At 45.5% G+C, this 23501-nt stretch overlaps 1 protein-coding gene across 3 annotated transcripts; it reads right to left on the bottom strand.

The window, feature by feature from the left end:
• Nucleotides 1-198: 198 nt before the first annotated feature.
• Nucleotides 199-22467, bottom strand: tnpo1 (transportin 1). Of its 3 annotated transcripts, XM_079363933.1 has the most exons (26): nt 22156-22467; nt 21926-22099; nt 21651-21765; nt 19878-19953; nt 18679-18828; nt 17906-18012; nt 13756-13889; nt 13300-13381; nt 12812-12934; nt 12078-12196; nt 11742-11802; nt 11328-11499; nt 11060-11212; nt 10644-10869; nt 10350-10521; nt 10075-10161; nt 9498-9605; nt 8757-8915; nt 8591-8678; nt 8404-8502; nt 7962-8057; nt 5467-5542; nt 4458-4557; nt 4280-4354; nt 3971-4110; nt 199-3874 (listed from the first exon to the last, which is right to left on the bottom strand). In XM_079363933.1, exons 3-25 carry the CDS (start codon nt 21753-21755, stop codon nt 4003-4005), a joined length of 2676 nt encoding a protein of 891 aa, XP_079220059.1. In that variant the 5' UTR covers nt 21756-21765; nt 21926-22099; nt 22156-22467; the 3' UTR covers nt 199-3874; nt 3971-4002. The 3 variants fall into 3 exon arrangements, 2 of the variants coding, with proteins under 2 accessions (XP_079220059.1, XP_079220058.1); XM_079363932.1 differs by lacking the exon at nt 22156-22467 and having other exon boundaries at nt 21926-22141; XR_013780808.1 differs by lacking the exons at nt 199-3874; nt 3971-4110; nt 5467-5542; nt 22156-22467 and having other exon boundaries at nt 21926-22141.
• Between the last annotated feature and the right edge of the window lie 1034 nt (nt 22468-23501).

Here is a 23501-nt window from a genome sequence, read left to right as displayed (position 1 = left end):
ACCAGATTTAGACTCTGCTGCTCTGAACAAAATATCACAAACACAACGAAAATGAGTTTAACCAAGAAGAGGCTTGTGAAGTAAATTGCATCACTATAAAATTTAAGTTTGATTCCCACAATCCCTCATCGAGTGCCTCACCAAAAAACTGGTAAAAAAGGATCTGCTAAATTTGAGTAAAGAGACGAAGGCCTGAGATAATGTAAACAGTTTATTGGAACAATGTACAGATTCAAGCAATGGTAACCATTCACATCCACTATATCATCTTACAAATATTACAAAATTACTACAGTACAATATAGAGTCTTTGCATGATCCAAAATATTTGGTGGCCCCAAAAAGTATTACTTTTTTTTTTTTTTTTTTTTAAATTCAGCAGCTTATCAAAAAAAGAGAAAGAAATCAAACCATGTTTCTATCAAAATGATGTTTTTGCTTTTTATCAGCAAAAAATATGAAGGCAGATCGTCTAACCGAGAGAGAGAGAGAGAGAGAGAAGGCTAAATGAGAGGACAGGACTTTCTTTGACGACACATTCCTTAATATTGGTGGGTGCTTTACAAAATACACGCTTGATAAAGCTTCGTAGAAAGTCTGCAAACATGACGTTTGAAACTGTACGTTTACACGTTGGCGACAGGGTTGGAAATTAACTTTGTCTCCTACCTGCTGATCTTTACCTGCCACCTTTTCACCGGCAGCTTGATGTAATGAAGCGTAATATCTAACTGTTTTATGAATAACAGAAAAAAAAAATATATATATATATTTGTGAGGCTGGTAAGAGTCTCCGCTGTCTTCAAATGTTAATTTGGTTTACTGAGCTGTGAAAGAAGCTCAACTGAGAGGCAGGACAATCAATGTGTTGTTTTAAAATCGCTCAGTTTCGTTACTTTTATTTTCCCGCCGAATAAAACCCAGCCGTATTTGGTGGGAGAGGGGGGCTACAAACCACGCCCCCTAAAAAATACACCCAATTCAATCCAATCTAATGTAACCTTCACCCTAACCAATTGGGTGGGTGTGGTTTGCAAAGGGGTGTGGTTTGTAAAGGGGCGTGGTTTATAGAGGGTGTGGTTTGTAAATGGGGCGTGGTTTATAGAGGGGCGTGGTTTGTAAAGGGGGCGTGGTTTGTACTGTCCCTGCAGCTGGGTAAACTTGGGGCTAATTTCCAACCCTGAAGGTCAACCTACTGTACGTCTTTGCATTTAAACTCAGTGTTTCTTTAGATACAGAAGACTGTATATCTATTGCAAAACGCCAACTAAGTATTTGCTCTCAAGGCATTCTGTGCACTTGACTCTAAGTGTTTAAACCGCAGTCTTATAACAATCACTTTGGACTATAAAAGCACGTTAATTATGTGCAAGTTCCCGTTAGATTCTTCCCCCTGCTTTGCAGCTGTAATCATGTTGGACAGGCAGCCGTGTGCTGCACACATAAGGACACTAATGTCGTTTAACACCCACACGTTCTGAAATAAAAGGGGCGAGACTGATCTGAAGAGGAGATGCATAAAAAGGCAAAAACACACGAGGGCTGAACGAATAACACTGAACACAGACAACCTGAGGTCAACACATATTCAAGTAGTGAAACACAACTACAATGGATAGCAGCAGTCGAGTCAGAAGTACAGCACAGTAAAGGTGGGGATCGTTTGTGTTTGACATCCACACACACACACACACGCACACACACCCCATCGAGCTGTAGTTACTCCATTATTTTGCATGCCAAACAGCTGGAATGTGACGAGACGAAATCACTTAAACACAACATGATGTGGCACATACACGTCTCTGCCTCTGTATTCCATGATGCATTAAATCCTGTATTCACGAGTTCATCTTATCAGTGTTAAAATCGAACCGAGCAGGTGAACGCGTCGTCGCTCTGTTCGCGTTTGTCTAAGACACTAAACTGCTTTAAAAACGAACACACTTATTGCATTTCTTAAAAAGCATTTGAGCAGCAGTTTCTCATTTTTGTGTTCCAGCGAAAGTTATATTCAAGGATTTTGGCTACATCTTCATTTAGAAGCACTCGCTATTTAAAATGTGAGTGCATTCAATGTGCATTACAAATGTTTAAAATACTGCAGTTATTACTCTGGCCAGCAGAGGAAACACTTACTGGCTGGGCATTAAAAAAAAACAAAAAAATAAAACAATCAAACTAAGTCTCTCCAACCCATCATGGAATACATTCAGGCTTCATGTAACTTAAAACACTTTATAAAATAGAACAGCGCAAACACAACCGGAGACGATAACAGCGTTGTAGTTTCACAGTATTTAAAATCTATACATCCAGCTATGGGGTAAGAATTAAGGGAGGAACCTCCAGCGATAAAGCCCCAGTGTTGTAATACATTAATGGTTACTATGCACTTAAAAAAAAAAAAAAAAAAACTTGAATCAAAGCGCCCCTCCCTCCCCAATAATCCCTCCCCCCCCCCCCAGTTCACACTTTACGTTGGGGTGTGAGGGGCCACCAACATGCAAGAGATGAAAGCATCCAAGTACCCCACAAACAAACAAACAAAGAAAAAAAAAACACAACCACCCGAAACATTACACAGTCATCCTGGAGATCATGCTTTTAGCACAAGGAGGCCAAACAGCCAAGAAAGAAAGACATCGAGAAATCAACGTGTTCCACATTCGCTCGATGGACTGCCAGAAAATCTACGAGACAGGATCCGAGGAGCTTCTCCTTCTCTCTCACACACACACACACACACACACACACACGGTATATAAAGGATTTAAAGCTCTGCAACGTCACACGCCACAAGACCGAACGCCAACGTCACATCACAGCCAAGATTGTTGACACCTTTTTTTTTTCTCTTTTATTTTGTCCCACATTTCCCTGCGTGCGTGCATGCGTGTGCGTGTGTGTGTGTGTGTGTGTGTGTGTGTGTGTAAACCCTCCAGGCATGCTACACTACAGCTGAGCGCCGGCTGTAATTCTCTGTTGAAACGGAAAACTGTAAATAGATTTTTTTTTAAAAAGACGAGGTCAAAGAAGAACCTTATCACAGGGTCGATGACGACAGCCGTCCAAAACGTAACACGCATCACTAACGCTCCACAGCTTCACATCACAACGGTACACGCATGCTACCTACTCCCACAGAAGCTGCTCTTTGTGCTCTTCACTGACACTTTTAACAGCCTTCGTCCTGCTAAAGAAGAAGACGCTCGTCCAAAGACATGGCTCTAAAATGATTCATTAATCTCCATGATATGCAGCATTATTAAATTAAAAATCCCACCCCACTCCCACCCCTGCTCTGATAGCATTAGCCGCTAGCAGTCAGCTGTTTGGAGGAGAGCTCTCTTCTTCCTCCACAGGTTCGACTTCAGTCCTGTAGAGAGCGAGTACACCGTCCTAACCTTCCTGACCTTATTTTAAATCCACTCCTAAATGTGCAAACTCCTCCTCGAGCCTTCACAGAGTCGTGTAACCCTTCTGTTGGACATTTCTTCTCAGTACGTCAGGAAACAGGAAATAAGATGTTTGTGGGCATACATGGATTGAGAGAAAGAGAGAGAAACGAAAAAAAAACAGGTGACAAAGTTCATTATTTTCCAACTTTCGGTTTGAGAACGTGAATTTTCCTCCCATGATAAGGTTGTTCTGCCGGTCCCTCCCCCGCCCACACCCTCCCACCCCCTCTTTGCCTGTGCATGGGGGCACCGAGCACTGCAGCTACCACCTCCCACCCACCCCGTCAGTCAGGTCGGGAAGGGGTCCGCACCCCTTTCCCTCCCCGTCAGCAGGCAGACCCTTCCCCCCGATAAAGGGTAACATGTTCCCTGGGTAAAAGAGGTTCCCTATGTTGTCTCCCGTAGTTAATCACCTGTGGACAGAGAAAGGGGGGGGGGGGGGGGGGGGGGCAACATTAGAATATGAAAATCAAAAATTTAGTAATCGATAAATGAGAGAGGAAACGGACCCCAGTGATGAAGCTCACTGCTGAGGGAACATTTACACCCCGTAAAAGGTCGCCAGACGTTCTTTAAGTGGCAGCGGGAACTGATCTGAGAAGCGCGTCCAGTTCTCCTCTCCCACCTGGTTCTTAAACCCGTGAAGGATCTGAAATCAGACACCAGGGAAAAAAAAAAAAAGTCAGAACAGTGAGGGCCGCCTTTAAAAATAGACCCCGAGCATGACGAGCGCGTCGCCGCAGATGCTGACATTCTTCTGTTTGACCACTGGGGGGCAGACACGGTTAGTGAGGCACTTCCTGTTTGTTTGGTTTTACCTTGTAGAACATGTCTCTGAGATCATCCTTTGGATTCACCCAGGAGGCCACGGCGTCACAGAAGAAAATAAAATCCTGTTTGAGAGGAGAAGAGGAAGAAGAAACGAGGACACGTTTGAATTTGCGGTGCGACCAACAAACCCACCAATCACAGGAGCCCGGTGCGAGCGGACCTCACCTGAACTACACCTCCGGGGTTCACACTGATCATAGTGCAAATTCCTCTGAACGCAGAGTCTTTCTCCTCGTTGTCTCTTATATTTCGCAGAGAGGTGCACCTGACGAGAGCGACGGCCACATTTAATATCAGACGAATAAAAACACAAACAAAAAAAACAACAATCTCACAAACATGTTGAAATCTACTAACGATGCTCTCTAACGTGTTATCTGTGGAAAAACTTTCATAAGGTGTCTTATCCTCAACTTCCTCAGCATGATCAGACTTTATGTGTGCGTCTACGTGAGGAGAAAAATGTGTCTACGGTGTCGTGAGCTAAAAACCACCACGAGTCAAGCATGCACACGCAACAGATTCAAACATTTAACTTTAAAACAAAAGAAAAAAAAAACGCTGATTTTGACGTCTTGACTTTTGTCTATGAGTGATGTGTTCAGCTCGAGCTCGTCTGCAGCCATCTTGAATATAACGTTACTCTACAGAAGGGTTGGGCTCTTTGCTTTTTTGTCGGGACAGGCACATGCAGCTGGACGACTACTAAACGAGAGAGGCCGTTAAGGAAATGCTCTCTTTGTTTCGGAGCACCAAAAAATAAAAAAATAAAAAAATAAAAAAGCAACACTTGTGACAAATCTTGATCCCCCCATGCATCTTTTAGGTTAGCAACAATTAACAATGACGAAAAACTACAAATTAAAACAAATCAATATATAATACATGAAGGTGCTACTGAGGCAAAAAAATAAATAAAAATAACCACACGGAGGACCTAAAAGAGGACAGGGTTAGTAACATGGTTGGCAATGATTTACAAACTGAGAGGAACCAAAAAAAGAAAACTTTTTTTTTTGAAGAAGAAGAAGAGTGAGGAGAGGAGTGAGAGCGACAGTGGGGGAGAGAGAGAGGAGGGCGGGGTGGGGCGGGGCGGAGCAACAGGAGACAGACGAAGAAGAAAGAAGGAAAGCAGAGAGGAGATGAATTAAATAAAAGATTGAATAATACACACCAGGGTCTTATAAACTGCTGTAGCATGGGTGCCACCTCTTGAGGACAAACGTAACCAAGACGACCAATTGTTATTGCTAAGGTAACGCAATCACGGTTACACACCACCAAACGCCAACCAAGACATGAGCAATGAGGAGGGGGAGGAGAAAAAAATAAAGAAAAAACAAACAACTCAGAGACATAAAAATCAACAGAATCTGTGTGTGATAATAATAATAAGAATAAGAATAATAATAAAGAGAGAGAGAGAGATTTCACTAGCGTTGATTATTACTGCCCCCCGTCTGTCAGCCAGGAGGGGGCGGGGCGTAAAATATGACACTCTACAAAAAAAAACATACAACACGTTTAAGGGAGAACACATTGACAACTTTGACAGGACATTCATAGATAGAAAAAAGAAGGCAAACAATGGCATCTGCGTTCAGAAATCAGAACAGCTATCTGATTGGGAGGCGTTAGCTTGATTTGGAAATGGACACAGATTTCTCCCTTAAACTCACAAATGTTAAAGTTTTTCAGAGGAAACAGAAATGTTTGTTGTTGTTTTTACAAAGAAAAAAAAAAGAAAGAAAAGAAAATGACAAGATTACTCCAAGCCAACTACATGGAGGGAGACTAGTATCCAGCACAGCAGAGGAGGAGGAGGAGGAGGAGGAAGAGGAGGGACCTAAGTTTAAGAGACACAAAACTATGCAACATTCTCATTAACAAACAGGCATTTATGAACAGTCCAATGACACATGCAGAAAGCAGATGGTATGCTCATCAGAGTACAGTTCAGTGCAGGATAAACTCACATCACGGCTCAATGTTTACATTCTGAACCAGTTCACTAAACTGGGTTCTCTTCAAGCCGGATCCTGATTCATGACTTTAAATGTTTTCCCCAAAAAATGTTGAGACGCTGTGATAAAAACATGAATAAAAACACAATGTGATAATGTGCGAAACACCTCCAAAATGTGATTAAAAATTAGAACCAGAGAATTACAGACGTGAAATTTTGCCATTTTTAAATATTGTAAATCAATCAAACTTAATTTGTGTAGCACTTTTCATCCAAAGACGTATCACAAAGTTATTTTCAGATCCCCACTTGTGAATTTTAAAGTTTTTACACGTACTTAAAACGGCAGTTGCAAGCAGCTAAATGAGACTACAATGGTTGTCATGGAGACATAAAACGTCATCACATCGGGAACTCTCTCGCTCATCCTCCTTAAAGCCTCTAGTCGTGTTTTTCAGAGCTCTTGTAAATATTAGGTTCATGAACAACTTATTAAGCTAACGTTTAGCTAGCTTGTCAAAACCGCTGATTAGATCGATGAAGCATGACGGTCGTGACGTCAAAATCAACCGACCGCGGTGTAGTTAGCTTGTAGCATAACGTTAGCTTTTTACTTTTCTCGGCTGCGTTGAACAAAACAGCTACTCATCAGAATCGAGATTATTTTTTGCAAGGATCCAACATTCACTTCCTTGTTTGAGCACAGTTGTGTTTACATGTCCCTGAATCATCACATTCTGTATTCATTCACATTTTCGTCCCACATTTTTTAGAAACAGGTTTATACGTTGTTGGTTTTTTTTTTTTTTTTTTTAGCCTTTTCCGTTACTTTTTGTTTCCAATCACTTCATTGAAAGAAAAAAAAAAAGCAAACGGGTCAGGAACAGATATTCATCCAATGGCATTGCAGTTCTCATCACTTTAACGTATCCTGCATCAAACTTTGGCCATTCTTAACAACATTTAACATCTATTGGCAGATATGCATCCACATTTAAAGAACAGTAAATAAAAGCAACAAATAAACTGACAGCGAACAAACAGGAACACATCTACAGAGTCCCTACAGGTCTTAGATTTAGTGCGGCTTACACTCCACTCTTGAATGTTTAATTTTTTTACTATATTTTGACTCGTACTTTCCAATTTCTCAAAACAGGAGCGAGAGTGTAACCTTGTATTTAAAATCCTCTGAGCTAGCTGCCCTACGTTGAGTCAGTTTAGTTTGTTCTGTCAATCATTTATGAGCAGTTCTGGTTCAAGTGTCCCTCTAACTTCTAACCATCTGTCAAACACTGCCTGAGCTCTGCATGCTGTTCTGCTTCTGTATTCTGGTGCACGCTCAGTCTGCATTAGTCAATCCAAAGACTGGGCACTTACACGGCTCGCTCGATTCAGGACTGTTAAGAATTTCACACCGTGGCGTGCCTACGGTTGCATTTGTTTTATCTTTATTTTACGCTGCCAGGCTGCAAATCAGCAGGGAGAAATATTTCACATGCTTTGGTGAAACCAGCGAAACTTGTAAGGCTCAAGATTTGGGAAGGGTTTTTCTTGGATAGAGATTAAAGGGAGGGTGGGGAGGAAGGGGGGGGGGCAGGACAGGCTGGATCCTGACTGAGTGGACCTGAGTGTGTTTGACCACCTCCCTGTGTGTGGCGTGCGAGCTGGCTGGCTGGCTCAGCACTGCCACCGAGTGGTACCTGTGTTTTCCAGAAGAGTCTTTGGGGTATTTGGCCTGTTTATGATCTCCACCAGCTGGTGCAGCACCATGGCGATGTACGGCTGCATCTCAGGCCCTGAGGGTGTACAAACAGTGAGAAGTGGTGGAAGGAAATCTGTGCAATAAGTAGCACAAAACAAAGAAGCGGTTTACAGTTAAGCCTGGCTGGATTTACTATCATAACGCAGTCTGTGTTTGGGGGTCACCCTGAGGGAGAGAGAAGGGTTTCCCGTGTGATGAAAATGCAGTTTCTGTGCAGACGTGTCGCTCTTTGTGGTGCACAATCAAAAAAAAGAAGAGGCTGTGTTTCAACAGTTCCTATTAATTAAGATTAAGAACGTTAAGCTTCATCAGACGTATTGGAACAATTCCTGTGTTGTCAGGGAATTATTGTGAATATCACTGGAAAGAGAAGCACTCACCCATTTGTATGGAAATCTCTCCAATGGCCCATGTGGCATTGTTGCACACTGATATTAGCTCTGGGTTTAAATTTGTACCCAGTATGGGCATAAAATCAGCTGCAAGAAGGAGAGCAGGTGAGCTTAGCACGAGGCTATCAGCTTGATCTAAAACAGTGTTAATTAGAGCTAACTCCTCAGTACATACCGATGCATGGTTTGACGTGTTGGAAACAAGCTTTGGTCAGATCTCCCAGCAGAGCGAAAGAACTCTGACGCACTTCGGGCATTTTGTCCTTAAAGGCGGGAAAAACAAAACGTGAGTGACGTCATGGCTTGATCAGACGAGCGCAAAAGGTGGAAGAGCCGCTCACCTGCATGCACTGGAACATGAGCGTGAGGATGTTGCTACGGGCAACCAGCTGCTCTATGGTGCCCCCTAAACCTTCTGCCAGGCCGCTGAGCAGATCCAAAGCCACGATCATGAAGTCTTTGTCCGGGGCCTCGTACTGGTCCGGCTGCGACTGATGAAGCTTCAAGAGAAAGAGACAGCAGCAGAGTTAATTAAGCACACACAGAGAAAACAAGTTATTGTGTCTGACGGTAGCATCGAAGATGTGATCCCTCTGAAATAGGGAAAAATAAGGGGGGAGAAATGTGGAGGAATCAGGTGCTCTTCAAGGACAAAGGCGAAAAGTCGAACAGCTAATACAAAAGGAAGGAAGTGTCCTGATGAAAAACAAAGTTTGAGAAAAAAAGGTAAAAGTCCAAACTGAAAGTCCGACTCTGATGTCGTCTAAAAATCCTCGAGCTGCAAAACCGAAAAGTGTCCGAAGTAGGAAATGTCAGAGCTCTGTTTTGTCTCTGTTGTAGAGCGTCAATAATAACTTTAACGATTGTTTGTTTATAGTAAAAAAAAATAAAAAAAATCATACAGGAAATACAGTTTTGTATTTGTAAGGATCAGCTCACAGCCCTCCATGGCATGACGATCTACCCCGGTTTAGAACTGAAAAGGCAGAGTTTACCCTGAAGTGTCCTCGCTAACCGGAAAAACCAGCTTCGTGGTTCCATTTGACCAATCCCTCTCCTTCAGTACAGGCACACACACTCACCATGGACTGGGCGAGAGTCTTCTGCACCAGGTTGACGCAGCGCTGGTACACGGGCTCACAGTAGGGCAGGAAGCCGCTCTGCAGGGCCGTGGCTACAGACGACAGACACTGACGAAGGCAGACAGAGGTCAGACACAGTCAGAGGTGAGTTTCTGCAAGAAGTAGGACTGACACGAGTAGAGCTGTCACTTTAAAAAAAACACACACACACACAGTGGATTTGATTTAACGTGACAACAATGAGGACAGATTCATTTTGGATATCATTCAGAAGCAGCTTTCTTTTTCTTCGCCGCTGACTCGACTGGTTGGGGTTGGTAGCGTCCTCGTGTCTCTCCATCAAAGCAGCGTGTCTGCAGACAGACGAGTGGGTTTGCACCTCCTGCATCCTGCTGCTTCATTCCACAACATCGACTGAGGTCAAGCGTGCATGCAACGGTCACGTCACACAGAGTGCGCCCTCTGCTGGACACAACTACACACTACTTCAGCCGGCCTGACGCGCTGATCAGACTCAACATTTTGAACTTTCCTCCCCCGAAATGACTCGTGTGTGAAGTGCAGAAGAGAAACTCACTTCTAATAAAGGGAAGAGGTCTTTGTCTTCGTCTTTCAGCTGGTTCCACTTCTGGATCAGCGGGGGCATCAACATCTGGATGTACTCCTACAGATGACACACATTTAATTCTTCTTCTCACCGACACATATGTGCGAATGATCATTACAGACATGAAAACAAATGAAGAGAAGATTTAATAATGACACAAAGATAAAAAATCTTTGTTTCAAAGTTAAATTTAAAACGAGTGAGAGGGCGTGTTAAGAAGTGCGGCGTGTTATTGTTCTGCATACCGGTTTGTTGAGATGGTGACCCACTGAGTCTGCGAGCGTCCCGATGGCGTCGTACAGGATGAGCAGGTTTTTGTGCTGGTACTTGTTGAACGCGAACACGAGCGTGTCCAGGATGAAGGCCAAGTAGGGCACCAGCTCCGTGCACGCCTCCTCCTCCAAAGTGGCAAAGGCACTGACGGAGCGGGAGAGATTCAATTAAATTAAAAAAATTTAAAAAAAATAGGAGACGGGAATTTTGCAACGTTCACAAATCGGGATGCAAAAAAAAAAAAAAAACCAGAACTTCGTGCTCACCTGCAAGCAGCCTCCTGCACGCGCTTGTTGCTGTCCAGAATGCGTTTGAGCAGCTCCGTCATCAGAGGCTTCAGGTACGTGTCCGGCGGCTGGCTGACCACCCAGTGTGCGTAGCGGCTCAGAGTCCAGCAGGTGATGGAGCGCACCAGAGCCTTCTTATCAGACAAACACTGGACGAGGTGGGGGATGAGCTCGGGCAGGTACGGGATCATACCCTGCATGCAGCCTGCAGGCGGAGACAAGGAGGCGTGGCTTCTGATGCACATTTTTTTCTGCACTTACATTTTTATCGATTTTGATTTTTTGCACTGTGTGATTTTCTTCTGCTGTAAATGTCTCCGCTTGGATGATCTGATCTGATCAGCTGGTCGTGTATCATGACTCGTCAGTTTACGTGTCTGGAAGCGGTCCTTTACCTTCAGCGATGGCGCCCAGCACCAGGATGCCGGACTCTTTGACCACCCACTCCGGATGGAAGAGCAGCTCTTTGAGGAGCGGCAGGATGTGCAGCAGCAGGTCGTCCCTGAACACGTTGGCCAACACGTCCAACGCCGCGGCTGAACACTTCCCTGTGGGTGGGCACACACACACACACACACACACACACACACACACACAGGAGCGGAGCCGTCAACACGCTGCACGTGTCCAGGATCTCATCATGGAGAGAGGCACTGAACTCACGCAGGTTCCAGTCTGAGATAGTATCATCATCATCATCCAGTTCATCGTCTTCATCCTCATCGTCCTCGATCCCGTCGCCCTCGTGCTGCTGGGCGACCGTGCGGGAGCGATGGAAGCGCGGCCTGATGTCCTGCTCGTTGTCGGGAATGGCTTCATCTTCCTCGATGTCGCCCTGGTGGCAGGAAGTGTCAAATGAACATTTTACTTTTTGTCCTTCAGTCTACGGTTTTTTTCATTCCAGGTAAGAAGCTCGCCGTCACGACCTTTAACCCTGAGCTGCAGAGTTACAAGGCGTTTTTTTAAAACTGCATCCAGCAGGAACATAAACCGGTGAAATGAAGCACACGTCACCCTGAGTCACGGGGCAATTTGTCGTCTTATCCACAAATATTAAGCTGTAAAAAAGAAACTGACCTTGAGCAGGATGATGTCGATCTCAGAGTACTTCATCCCGTTGACGAGCACCGGAGTGAGCCTGGACAGGAAGCCAGAGGGAGAGTGATGAGAACAAGGCGGGGTCGGCGCCCGGCAGCCATCAGTCACATGTGACTCGGGCGGCGGGCGGCGGGCGATCTGACAGTTTGGTGACAGATGTTACAGCCGAGGTCAACGACCCACGGCTCTTAATCAGACGCCATGAGGTGAGGGAGGAGAATAGCCTCCTAAAGAGCAAGGTCCTGGACGAGTCAGGGCCGAGCGAGTGTGTGTGTGTGTGTGTGTGTGTGTGTGTGTGCGTGTGCGTGCGCTTACTGTGAAAGGTGTCCACACAGCGCCTCCTTACACACCGGCTGCTCCGCCAGTGTGAGCCAGAACTCACAGGCCTCCAAGGCGACGTTCTCATCCTGGTCCTGAGTCCTCTGCAGCATGTACTGAAACCACACGAAGACAACGTTCATCCTCTTTCATTCAGAGTTACGATGAGACCACATCTGCAAGTCTGTCCGAAGAGAGTCATCCAAAGGTCCCTGAATGTCTCGGCCTTGTATCAACCTCCTCTTATTTTATGTTTGTTTGCTTTTTTTCTCTCTTTTCTTTCGTTTTATTTGAATTGTTTTATCCTTTAAAAATCCGCCTGTGGACAAATGTTGCTAATTAGCACGCGTGCTAAAACACTCACATGTGGTTTGTCCACATCAAATCAACATTAAATTGCATCAGTGTCGGTCTGCCTTCTTCTTGACTACACTATTTCTATGTTTTTATTTCTGCTGCAGATCTAATTTCCTTCGAGATCGTTATAAGAAGTTCAAGTTGTAAAAAAAACAAAAAAACAAAAAAACAGAACACAGTAAGAAAAACATTTTCATTTTCAGCGCAGCGCTCTGGGAGGAAGCTTCATGGCGTCCAGCAGGAGGGAAGATCTGGTAAAGAGACCGGGACCGGGCTCTCTGCTGATCCGTGGACCGATACAAACGTACAGCACGCCTCCGTTCCTGCTCTGCACCCTTCAGTGTTCACGCAGCCGAGCCTCCACTCCGTCTCACCTCGATGATGTTGTGCATGTGCGGCAGCAGGCGGTCCAGACGCACTTCCAGCAGCATCACCAGAGCTCTGCACACGTTCTTCCTCACCTCGGGCTCCTCGTCTGTCGCCAGCGCAAACAGGTTCTACAGAGAGGAGGAAAAAAAAAACACGAGTCCAACGTTTGCTTTGTGAAACAATAAACACTTCAAAATAGAGAGGCCGAGTACGGAGACCCTGAAGGGGGTTCCTGCTGCAGACCAGAAGTTTGAATTGTGCACCAGAATATAAACAGAAAGTAGCTTGTGTGCACACAATACCTCCTTGTGCTCACATGAGACGTCTACGGTGCTTCGGAGGAGAGGTGGTGCAAGTCACAAGTTACTGCTCTCAAGTCTCAAGTGATGACTCCCGAGTCAAAAGTCCTGTCATTAGCACTCATAACCTCCAGGCAGCACGTGTGTAAGCGTGTGTGTGTGTGTGTGTGTGTGTGTGTGTGTGTGTTACATGCCTCGATGAACGGGTCGATGTGCAGCATGAGAGCCTGAGTCCTGCTGATGATGAACTGATTGACGCAGGCGATGGCGTGAGACCTGAAACGCAAAGACAAACAGTGAACGCCTCGTCCTCTGACAGCCTCTCCACAGGTTTAACACCAAGTGTTTGCACAGCTCTGTGTGTGTGTGTGTGTGTGTGTGTGTGTGTGTGTGTGTGTGTCTCAGTTTTAACCAGTGTGTGAAGGCAGCAGAGAGCAGGCGTGCATGAGTGTGGTGTAACTGAAGATATTGTGCATGACACACACTCATTAGTAGATGATTAATTCATGTTAAGATATGCTCCAGATAAAAACGCTTTCATCATAGAAGGAGACGGCGTGTGTGTGATGTATATGTGGCCAGCACTCGTAAACACTCGCCACGCCGAGGCGTGATGAAAGGGTTAAAACGTCACTGCACACGTGTCCTACCTGATCTTGGGACTGCTGTGTTTGAAGAACTGGAGGAACTTGGGGATCATGATGTTGAGCGGCCGGTCCAGCATGTCGCTGTCCAGGATCTCAGCCGAGTCCTCGCAGATCTTCTGCAGCGCCCCGAACGCTCCCTGAGACAGCGAACACAGAGAAGACGAGGGTCAGCTGACCCCCCGACACTCGCGCCCGTCACCAGGCTCAATTTGCTTCACTTTAATGCAAAGGGAGGTGTCGTCCATCTTTATACACAGGCTGTAACCCACATGACTGTGGGAGGATTTAGAGATGTGCATTTCTTAATTGTCCAATCACGTTTCATTTCTCCGGTTCTAAACGTTCTGCAGTAAACAAAGATATCTGTTCTGTGTTTACAGATCGATCCTACCGCCCGTCTTTGAGTAAAAAAACATTTTCATCCCGTTCATCTTCAGTGAGACTCAGAGCTTCTGCTCCAATAACCTTCAAACGGATGGCACACACACACACACACACACACACAGGCTGGCTGCTCCAGTGATGGTTAGTATGCATGTTCACAATACGCTGCAGACTTCAGGAGAAAAAAAAAAAAAGTCTTGTCTGGGAAGCAGATTACAACAGCTCTGCACTGAACCCAACGCCGTCTGAAATGTGTTGCCATGGAAACCGTTACCATGTCGGCATTCCTCTGAGATGACAGAGAATGGTCTAAAAAAAATATGGAGGGGGGGGGACGGGGGAGATGGGGGGGGGGGGGAGATGGGGGGAGAGAGAGGATGAGACTGTATCAAGGTCAGAAACAGAAAGAGACAAAGACACGCCAAGGTCAATGAAGACGCTTCCATCATTAGCACAAAGACAAAGCTAACGTGACGTTAGCGGCTCGGTGCTGTCGAAGGTTCTGTTTACTGTGGTAAGATCACATCCTGCCTCCATGAGGAATAATTCTCTCCACTTTATTTATAATGCAACACAGACGATCCAAAGTGCTGCAGAGAGAAAAACACAAAACAAAGGAAGACAAAGGACAATCTGAGTCCAGAGCAGAACATGGTCCGCTGTAACGTCGGCTCGTGTGTAATGTTGGCACGTGGAAGTGTTCGGGGCGGGACGTCGCACCAGCGTGGCGTGAACGGAGACGGGCAGGAAAATGGGAGTGGCCTTGAAAAGCATTCCAGCGACGCGTGAATCATCTGAAGAGTAATCCTCCCTCCGAGTCGAGCCGAGGAAGGTCATTAAAGTGTAGAATGTAAGTCACGCAGACGACCACGGCGAGCCGGGGGACAAGGGAGAGGAGAGCGTGTGTGTGTGTGTGTGTGTGTGTGTGTGTGTCCTGCTACGGACGTCTGAATAACGTCTCCATACTGACGGGCGCAGAGGTGACGAGACATTTTCAAACATGATTGTTTGACCTGAACTTGACCCTCGCAGGCACTTTCCAAACATCCATCTATCAGACGAGTATAAAACCGCTCGCAGGCACAAATCTATAAAAAGCTCTCCACCAACATTACACTTGGCATCCGACACACCTGCTGGTGTCTGTTTTTAGAGCGTGCAGAGAGGGGGACACTGTGCTGCGCAGGGGAATATTTCTAGCTGCAGATGGAGACGAGAGTGAGTCCCTGAACTCATCACGGGAAAAACTACAAACACCAGCTGCAGGAAAAAAAAAAAAAAAAGAGAAACTGCAACGATGAAACGTACGAGCGTGATCATTAAATCCACTGAGCCACGCGTCTGCAGGCATTCGCTTAACAGGCATCATGTTGCACAAATAAAACGTGTAAATGCACGACACAGGAGGCAGCGTGCAGACGGTGCAAACACGCGTGTGTGACATCGCTTCACGTGGCTCAGAGACGTCCCGGCGGCGGCGGCCACACACGCAGCTGTATTCACCTCAAGTTATTTAAGGCTCTCTGTGAGGCGTTCGTGTTCAGTCTCACCTCTCTGAGTATCAATGCATGGTTTTTAAGGAAGAAATCCGTGTCCTGACACGATCGCTTGAAAACTCCACTTCCTGTGACATCACAAATAGAAGTCTCATTGTGCAAAAACCACAAGGACGAGCGTGAACCAAATTAAAAATCGTCTTCCCAAAGATAAGTAGAGAATAATCCGGAACATTTTCAAATATGTGTTTTGCACCTTTAAGAAAAGATCAGACGTTCTCAAAAAGCACCAACTTCACCGTCTTCAACATCCGGCGCTAAGAAGCTTTTCAGCCACCCGAGCTGCTTTACAGAATTCAAAGGGCGTTTTGGTGGCTGTTCACTGCTGAGCCGTGTACACACACACACACACACACACACACACACACACACACACACACACACACACACACACACACACACACACACACACACACACACACACACACACACACACACACACACACACACACACACACACACACACACACACACACAGAGACTTCCAGATCCTCTGCAGTAAATAGCTGACCTAAATCTCAGCTTCTGAATGAGCTTCATGTGGGGGGGGGTCGAGGTAAACGGGGGCAGCCATTCCTGTCGTACCTTTTCCTTTCCTTTTCGGAGGATTAGAGAGGGAAACGTCACACGCTCGCCGGTGCGGCGAGCTGATGGTGATGATGAGCAATCCAAACAGGAAACATGCTGCCTCACGTGCTCTCTGATCTAACGGATCTGCTTCTGACCGACCCGATGGGACGGGTTTATCAGAATCAGCCACACTGTGTTTTAAAAGGCTCCCGTGTCTGTTACAGTCAGGAGAGTGTGTGAAGCCAAAGCTGTCCCCACAGGCGGCAGCTGTGGGCCCTTCACATTCACAGATCAGCAACATGCTCGAGTCCTTTCGTCGTGTCATTAAGACGCACAGCGGAGGAGGTGACAGCGTGCAAACGATACGTTCAGAAATCTTAAAGGGGCAGCGCCGTCCAAAAACAGGAAACCTTCAACGGAGCTGCAGTCGTTGATACTCATATATATTTATAATCATATTGTTGTCAGCTCTGTGAATTTACATGGAGTTGCTCGTGCAGAGGCAGAGAGAGCACAGCACAGCGGGAGCTCCACGTACACACACAGTCAGACGCGCACACACACACACACACACACACACACACACACACACACACACACACACACACACACACAACGCTGTTCTTCCTCCAAGCCGGCGCTTCAGCTTCCACTCTGACCTGCGGCTCCCGTCACGACGTCATAGAATGAAACACTGCAGATCTGCACGCCCCACGTTAAGAGGTGTTTACGCAGCGGCTGAGGGTTTGAATCCCTCCTCCCAGCATCCTTTGCTGCACGTTATCCTGCAAACACTTCCCGTCTCTCTCTCTTCAGCTCTCCTCTCCAACCAATCACATTTTGTATCAAAGAAAGAGAGCAGCTGAAATGTTGCTTGTGTGTTTGTGCACTTTCGAAAGTGTTGAGGACTCGTTTTTTTTTTGCTGCCATGGTTTTAAAACAGATAACACATTTTTATTTTATTTTGAATAGAATAAAATCTAGGCGTGTGTTGTTGCCAGATCAGACAATCCAACGCCCCCTTCAAACGCCTCTATCGCCACTTTTAAAAATACCGTGCGGTGCTAGACTGTTTGGGCTGATTTGCATATCTTGTTATGAAAGCTATTCCGGGAGCTGATGCGAGCCAAGTCAGGAAACGAGGTCATAATGGTGTTTAGGGGGGGAAATAAATAAATAAATAAATAAATAAGCGATTCCACGTTGAATAATCTGTGGGGTTGTGCAGCCGCTCCAGCTGTGAGGCGGCCATCAGCTCATCTGGCCAGCAGGACGCAGTCCAGCTGCTGCTTTAAGGTTGACCCAGCTCTCTCTCTCTCTCTCTCTCGCTCGCCCCACGGTAAGTAGATAAACAAATAAATAAAGCAGCGTGCATGCTGTGCTGTGTTCCCAGACATGCTTACTTACAGCACAAGTGTGTGAATGACATATGATCAGCACACACACATAATCCCTCTCCGTCACACAACAACCAACCACACAATCAGAGAAGAAGAAAATCTGTCGATAGCTCCAGGGAAGCCTGGGTTAGGGGTCAACGACTTCCTTTCCTATGCTACGATGCTAAGCACTCTTCTTTTCTGCATCATCATCATCATCATCTTCCTCAGCAGTGGATCATGACACAGATCCTCCTCACTCACCTCACACGTGTTGTAGTCCTCAGAATCCAGCAGCTGGCAGAGTTTAGGCAGAAGCTCGGGCCAGTTCTGCAGCTCTCCTTTGGAGGCGATGGTGGTGATGAGGATACCTGTGTGTGAAGGGTTAACGGTTAGCGACGCCAGTGTGAGACAAAACAACCAAGAGCTCGTCATATTTTTGTTTTTTTGGCTCGGGATGCAACGACTCCGTGAGTGAAATTATCAAAACTGACACAAATATTGACGCTTAAAATCATCCGTTTATTATCTATACCGCTTTCTCCTGTTCAGGGTTGCAGCTCACTGTAGCCTAGCTCCTGTCAGACGGGGATTCAAACCAGCAACCTCCTCGCTGTGAGGGGACAGAGCTAACCACTGAAACAGAAGAGGACGCGATCGCCTGCATCGCTTCTCTTGACTAGACAACCTCATGACTTCAGTTTATGAAGAGAAAGGAGGAAAAGGGGACAATGTGCACGTGAGTGAAGAGATAAGATGCTGCAGAGAGGAGTTTACATCCTGGCACATATGAGGACTGATGTATCCATGTGTTGTGTTTGATGCATATAATGCAAAAGTCCTTGAAATGTAATAAAGTCGACCTCATGAGACTCAGACTCACTAAGAGCACCAGAGATACAGACGGTGTATTTTTAATTTCCTTTGTGTGTTTGCGGTTTTTTTAATCAGCTTTTTCGTGTTGCAGAGTTTTTCGACGGGCGAACAAATCTTAGGACGCACGCCACATCCGGCCGGAGCCGGAGGATGAAACGTACCGACAGTGGCCCGAATGAGGGGCGACGAGTCTCCGATGTTTTGGAGGCACTCGCTCTTGATGAAATCAGACACGCCGTTGGGAAAGTTCTGATAGTGGGCTTTCACATTGTTCTTCAGAATCAATCCACTCAGAGACCGAGTTGGTTCATCTGCAGGGGGGAGGAGAGAGAGAGAGAGAGAGAGAGAGAGAGAGAGAGAGAGAGAGGGGGAGAGAGAAAAAAAACAAACACAAATTTATTGAAAGAAAGGCAAAACACAAAAGCAGAGGCGACATTAGCTGAGAAGATGCTAAGTGCCAAAAAAGGAAATAACTAATACACAAACTACACCCAAAACGGGGAAGCGATGGAAGCGGGCAGTGGAACTGCTTCAGATAGAAGTGATTGTACCCGAGCTAAAAAGCCTCTGCATGTTTCTAATAAGCTCCAGCAGCAGAAAGCTGCTCAGACTAGGATCAATGTTGGAGATGAAACATGGAGAGAGGTTAGAACGCAGAAAGCTTTACAGACCCATGCAGAGCTGGCTAAACACTGAAGCTACAGTGTCCACCACATGGTGACCTGTGTGAGAGGAGGGGGCGGAGCCAGACAGCTCTCTGTGATGATTAGAGTTTAGACTGCAGTACCCATTTTAAACACTAGGGGGCTAGAGAGTTTCATACTGCTCCTTTAATTACAATTGCGTTGATGGAAAATGAAATAAAACCAAAAAAAGATTGAATGTCAAAGACGCCCTCTGACTCTCATCTGTATATTCCAGCTAAAGGTTGGAGGCTGTTTGAGCCATGACAGACATATAAGCTGTGCGTTAAAGCTAACATGCGCTCCCTTTAATTCACATCATCATCCTAGCATCTTTCAACGCCATCACATATTTTTCTCGTAGCGTGCAGCTCTAATCTGTTTCCTCAAATGTTTTAACAACACCCCCCCCTCACCCCCCCCCCCCCCCCCCCCAGATGTTCAAGAGTTGCCAAGAATTAGGTTTAAAATTAGAGTGACCCATATTCTGAGTGCCACATCATCTGTGGCGAAGACGCCATCGGGTCAGCCGAGTCACGGCCGAAACAAGACCTGTCAGTGAGCGGTGACAAAAACAAATGTTGACATGACTGACGGTCACACTGTCGGCTACCACCAGGTGCTTTAAAGAAAAACAGGCAAAGAGACAAACGGAGGCAGACAGGCGGAACGCTTACCTTCTGATTTTAACTTCGTCAAAACAAATATCAGGTAGTTGTTGAAGTCTGGGAACTGGTTGAGCTGCTCCAGTCTCTGTGGGAGAAGTGGTTAAAGGAGGACAACTGTGCACTCAGCACATTAAAAACATTAAATCACACTGACGCTGCAATCTTTCACAGCCAAGACGTCCATGTGAGTAGATGAGGAACGAGCACAGAAGTGTGTGTGTGTGTGTGTGTGTGTGTGTGGCAGTAAATGTGTCACATAGGAACGAGGCTTACGACAGTGCGTCTGCAGCCAGATGGTGTATTTACAGGCCGGTCTATGAGTTAATGATGCGGTGCATACGACACATTACATAAGTAAATCTTTCAGGATCAGGGTGCAGCCGGGTAGAACGCAAACGGAGCGGCGGCGTGGAGCCGTGGATCACAACTGATCTCCATGCTGACGAACGAGGGGGGGACTGCTGTCACACTGACGGTTGGGTTTGAAGGTTCAGGAGTGAGACCGTCTGATTTTTTTTTTTTTTCTTTGTGTATGTCATCGTGCAGGTAGTTTCACATTTTATACAGACGATTATGGTGTGAAAACAAAATCATGTTTAGCTGTAAGCTCATTAAATACTCAACAGTGCAGCACGTCGCTCAGCTCTATTAGCAGATTAGGTTTATGATGGATGTATTACAATGTTGTTGCACGAATGGGCTGTTAACTTAATTATATCCACTCATCGGCGCTCCCACTCTTTTCTGCAGATTATCATCCGGGACATTTTCAGCGACAGGAACACGTCGTGCCTTTCCACCAATATGCTCCTGGGCGAAAGGGGGGGGGCTCTAACCTAAAGACAGATCATTTCTCTTCATCATTATAAAATTTGCACATTTTTTTAGTGCCACTGCTTTGGTTTAAGTTTGGCCGGGGGCCCCAAGCAATTGCTCGCCTTGCCCTGTCGCCAAGCTGCACCTCTGATGGCTACAAAATGATGTACAGCGTATTCCTCCAGCAGAGCCATCAAAATGTAAGAAAAGAAAGAACGTCTTCCTTCCTTATCTTAAATACTGCTACGTCTAGGTCGATAGGTCACTGTGTTATTAGATCTTTAAAATCATTTTAGCCCTTTTGAGGAAACTGATATGAAATGAGGAGAATGCTTAAATAATTTCCCAGAGCATTTTGCCTTTTCTCTCATTTTCTGTCGAGATGTGCTTCCCCCCTGAAATCCCATCCTGTGACTTAATGTATACAGAGGGAGTCGTCATTTAATGTTATTTTTAGTGCTGGCAGTATTATTTGATATGGGATATCATATGCAGGCAACCCCGAGGGCTGAGAAACTTTAAACCACCGTAGTAAAAGCTGTGCAATTTTTGCAACGACAGTAGGAGACCTCCCTAATGGAGCCCCACCTGTCTGCACTCCCTCTCTTCGCCCTGCACATCATCTCATGCAATCTTCATATTAAAACCAATGAAGATGAATTATGTGTCTGGGCATGAAAACAGCTCAATGGTGGTCGAAGGGGCCCCACATTTAACGTTTTGCTTCGGGCCCCCCTGACAGACTCTGACGGTCTCTGCTGTCGTGCTTTCTTTTTTTTTAACAAGGCAGCACATTTCTGCACAACACCTGCGTACCTGCTTCTCCTAACGGTACCCACCTAGGCTAAAGTGTTAGCTGTGGCTAGCCTGTTGAGTCGGTGTGATGTGATTATAACCAAAGAATAACAAGTTAATTAACACGGATTAATAACACAAACGCGCGTGCCTCGGCTCAGGGAAGGATACTTGCTGGACGGATCTTTGCGTGGACGTATCCGGGGACTGGGACTCTTTCAGCAGCTGTAAAATCTGTTGAAGTCCTTGCTCGTCTGGCTTCCACTCACACTCCATCTTGCTGCTGCTGCGAATAAAGAAATAACATCTTACGCACACGCTGAGGATTTGACAGCGAACGCCTCACGGAATACGTTTTTCTCCCTCGCAGGAGAGAGGAACTTGAACGTTACACGATGTATGTAGACGAGTAAACTGCTGCTTTCGGATCCAAAGGAGGAGTTTACCTGTTCTTCTTCCGACTGTGGCTGACTCTCTGTTAAAAATGTGACCGTCTGTCTGGTGGCTGCAGACATATGGGGCCTGTTACGGCAGGAACATCCGTTTTCGCAACAAGCTGGAGAAAGAAAAAAAAAAAAAGCTGCAGGCCATCCAGAGCAGCGTCGCATGTATGAGGCGGCCTCCCCCAGCTGACAGGCGGCCGAGCGGTCCTAGCGCCGGACCTGTATGAGGCTACCTCCCCCAGCTGACAGGCCGCCGAGCGGTCCTAGCGCCAGACCGGCTCCAAATGAGCCAGCATGTCCCGGATTTAATTCTGAGTTCTTTCTCCTGACAAATACTGAATCCGACACCGCTCCAAGTAAGAGACAGATTAGATATGAGAGAGAGAAAATACGACGTGTGATATTACGGCAGAGCAGGTTTACATAAAAAAAAAAGGCACATGTCCGACAGCGCGTAAAGGCAACACGACTCGTGATGTCATCACTTTGGTTTATCATATTGAGATAAACATGTATCAGCAGCTGTCTTTACAATAGCAGAAAAAAAAATGTGTATAACCCACAAAGTCATTTCAACCGCTAAATGTAAAACGGCGTGTGACGTCACCGTTATCTCTAATTTTGAGAAATGCTCAATAAACAGATTGTTTTTTATCAGCGGCTGTTTTAACAATAGCAGCAAAATTCATAGAAAAATTCAATAGCTGCAAATTTCAGACAGCACTTAAAGGCAACACGGCGTGTGTGACGTCATCGTTTTAGTGTTTAGGCTTTATCTCAAGATTTGTTGATATTGATGCTGTTGACTGATTTTTTTAATAGTATAATGTATTTCTCTGACTGCCCCCTTTACGTGTCATACTAGAAAAACCTTAAAAATTACATTTTACCAAAAACACCTGATTACCATTGACGATATATATTTTTTCCTTTCATATGTAGTGATCAAAAGCGCTGAGCTATTAACTTGTCATGATATTTCTTTGACAATCAAAATGTCATAGCTCACTTATATTAAAAGCCTTCTGACACACAGCCTGCAGTTCCTCGAGTGTCCACTAGACAGAGGCACATAAAGTCACATAGACACCCATTCAACAAAGCCTGTTTTTCTTTTTTCTTTTTTTTTTTACAGCTGAAATTAAAATGTTTACAGCCTGGTTAAAAAAAAATGAAATAGGTCATGTGTCGATTGGCATACACTGTACAGGGGGAGGAATTTGTTTTTATTTTCATTTTATAAAGGATAAGAGTAGCGGACCTGATTGACAGGTCAGAATCAGAATTAGAATCAGAAATACTTCATTAATCCCAAGAGGAAATTCGGTATTTTATCGTTGCTCAAACACACAATACAGAAGTAAAGAAATAATTCTGACTGTTACATAAAACAAAATAGAGATACTTAAATATTCAGGTATCTATTTTTTTTTTTGGCAAAGTATCTTCTGAGTAGGGCTGAAATAAAGGAGTTTTTTAAGTATATTAAAATGCAGGATTAAAGTGGAAGTGGAGCAGGATGATATATGTGACCTTTAAAGGTAAAATATAAACTCTGGTCCACACTCCAACACAGTAG

Source organism: Symphodus melops (genome assembly GCF_947650265.1).
Source record: "Symphodus melops genome assembly, chromosome: 16".
NCBI classification, from domain to species: Eukaryota; Metazoa; Chordata; class Actinopteri; order Labriformes; family Labridae; genus Symphodus; species Symphodus melops.
This window is presented reverse-complemented; position numbering and strand designations above follow the sequence as displayed.

What these genes read in the sequence shown, in the direction of transcription:
- tnpo1 (XM_079363933.1), bottom strand. Translation starts at nt 21,755, where the DNA reads ATGGAGTGTGAGTGGAAGCCAGACGAGCAAGGACTTCAACAGATTTTA. An exon ending in GTCACCATCTCAACAAACCG is followed by an intron (nt 10,162 to 10,349) that starts GTATGCAGAACA and finishes TGTCATCTGTAG; the next exon opens with GAGTACATCCAGATGTTGAT. An exon ending in ACACGTCAAACCATGCATCG is followed by an intron (nt 8,503 to 8,590) that starts GTATGTACTGAG and finishes TCCTTCTTGCAG; the next exon opens with CTGATTTTATGCCCATACTG.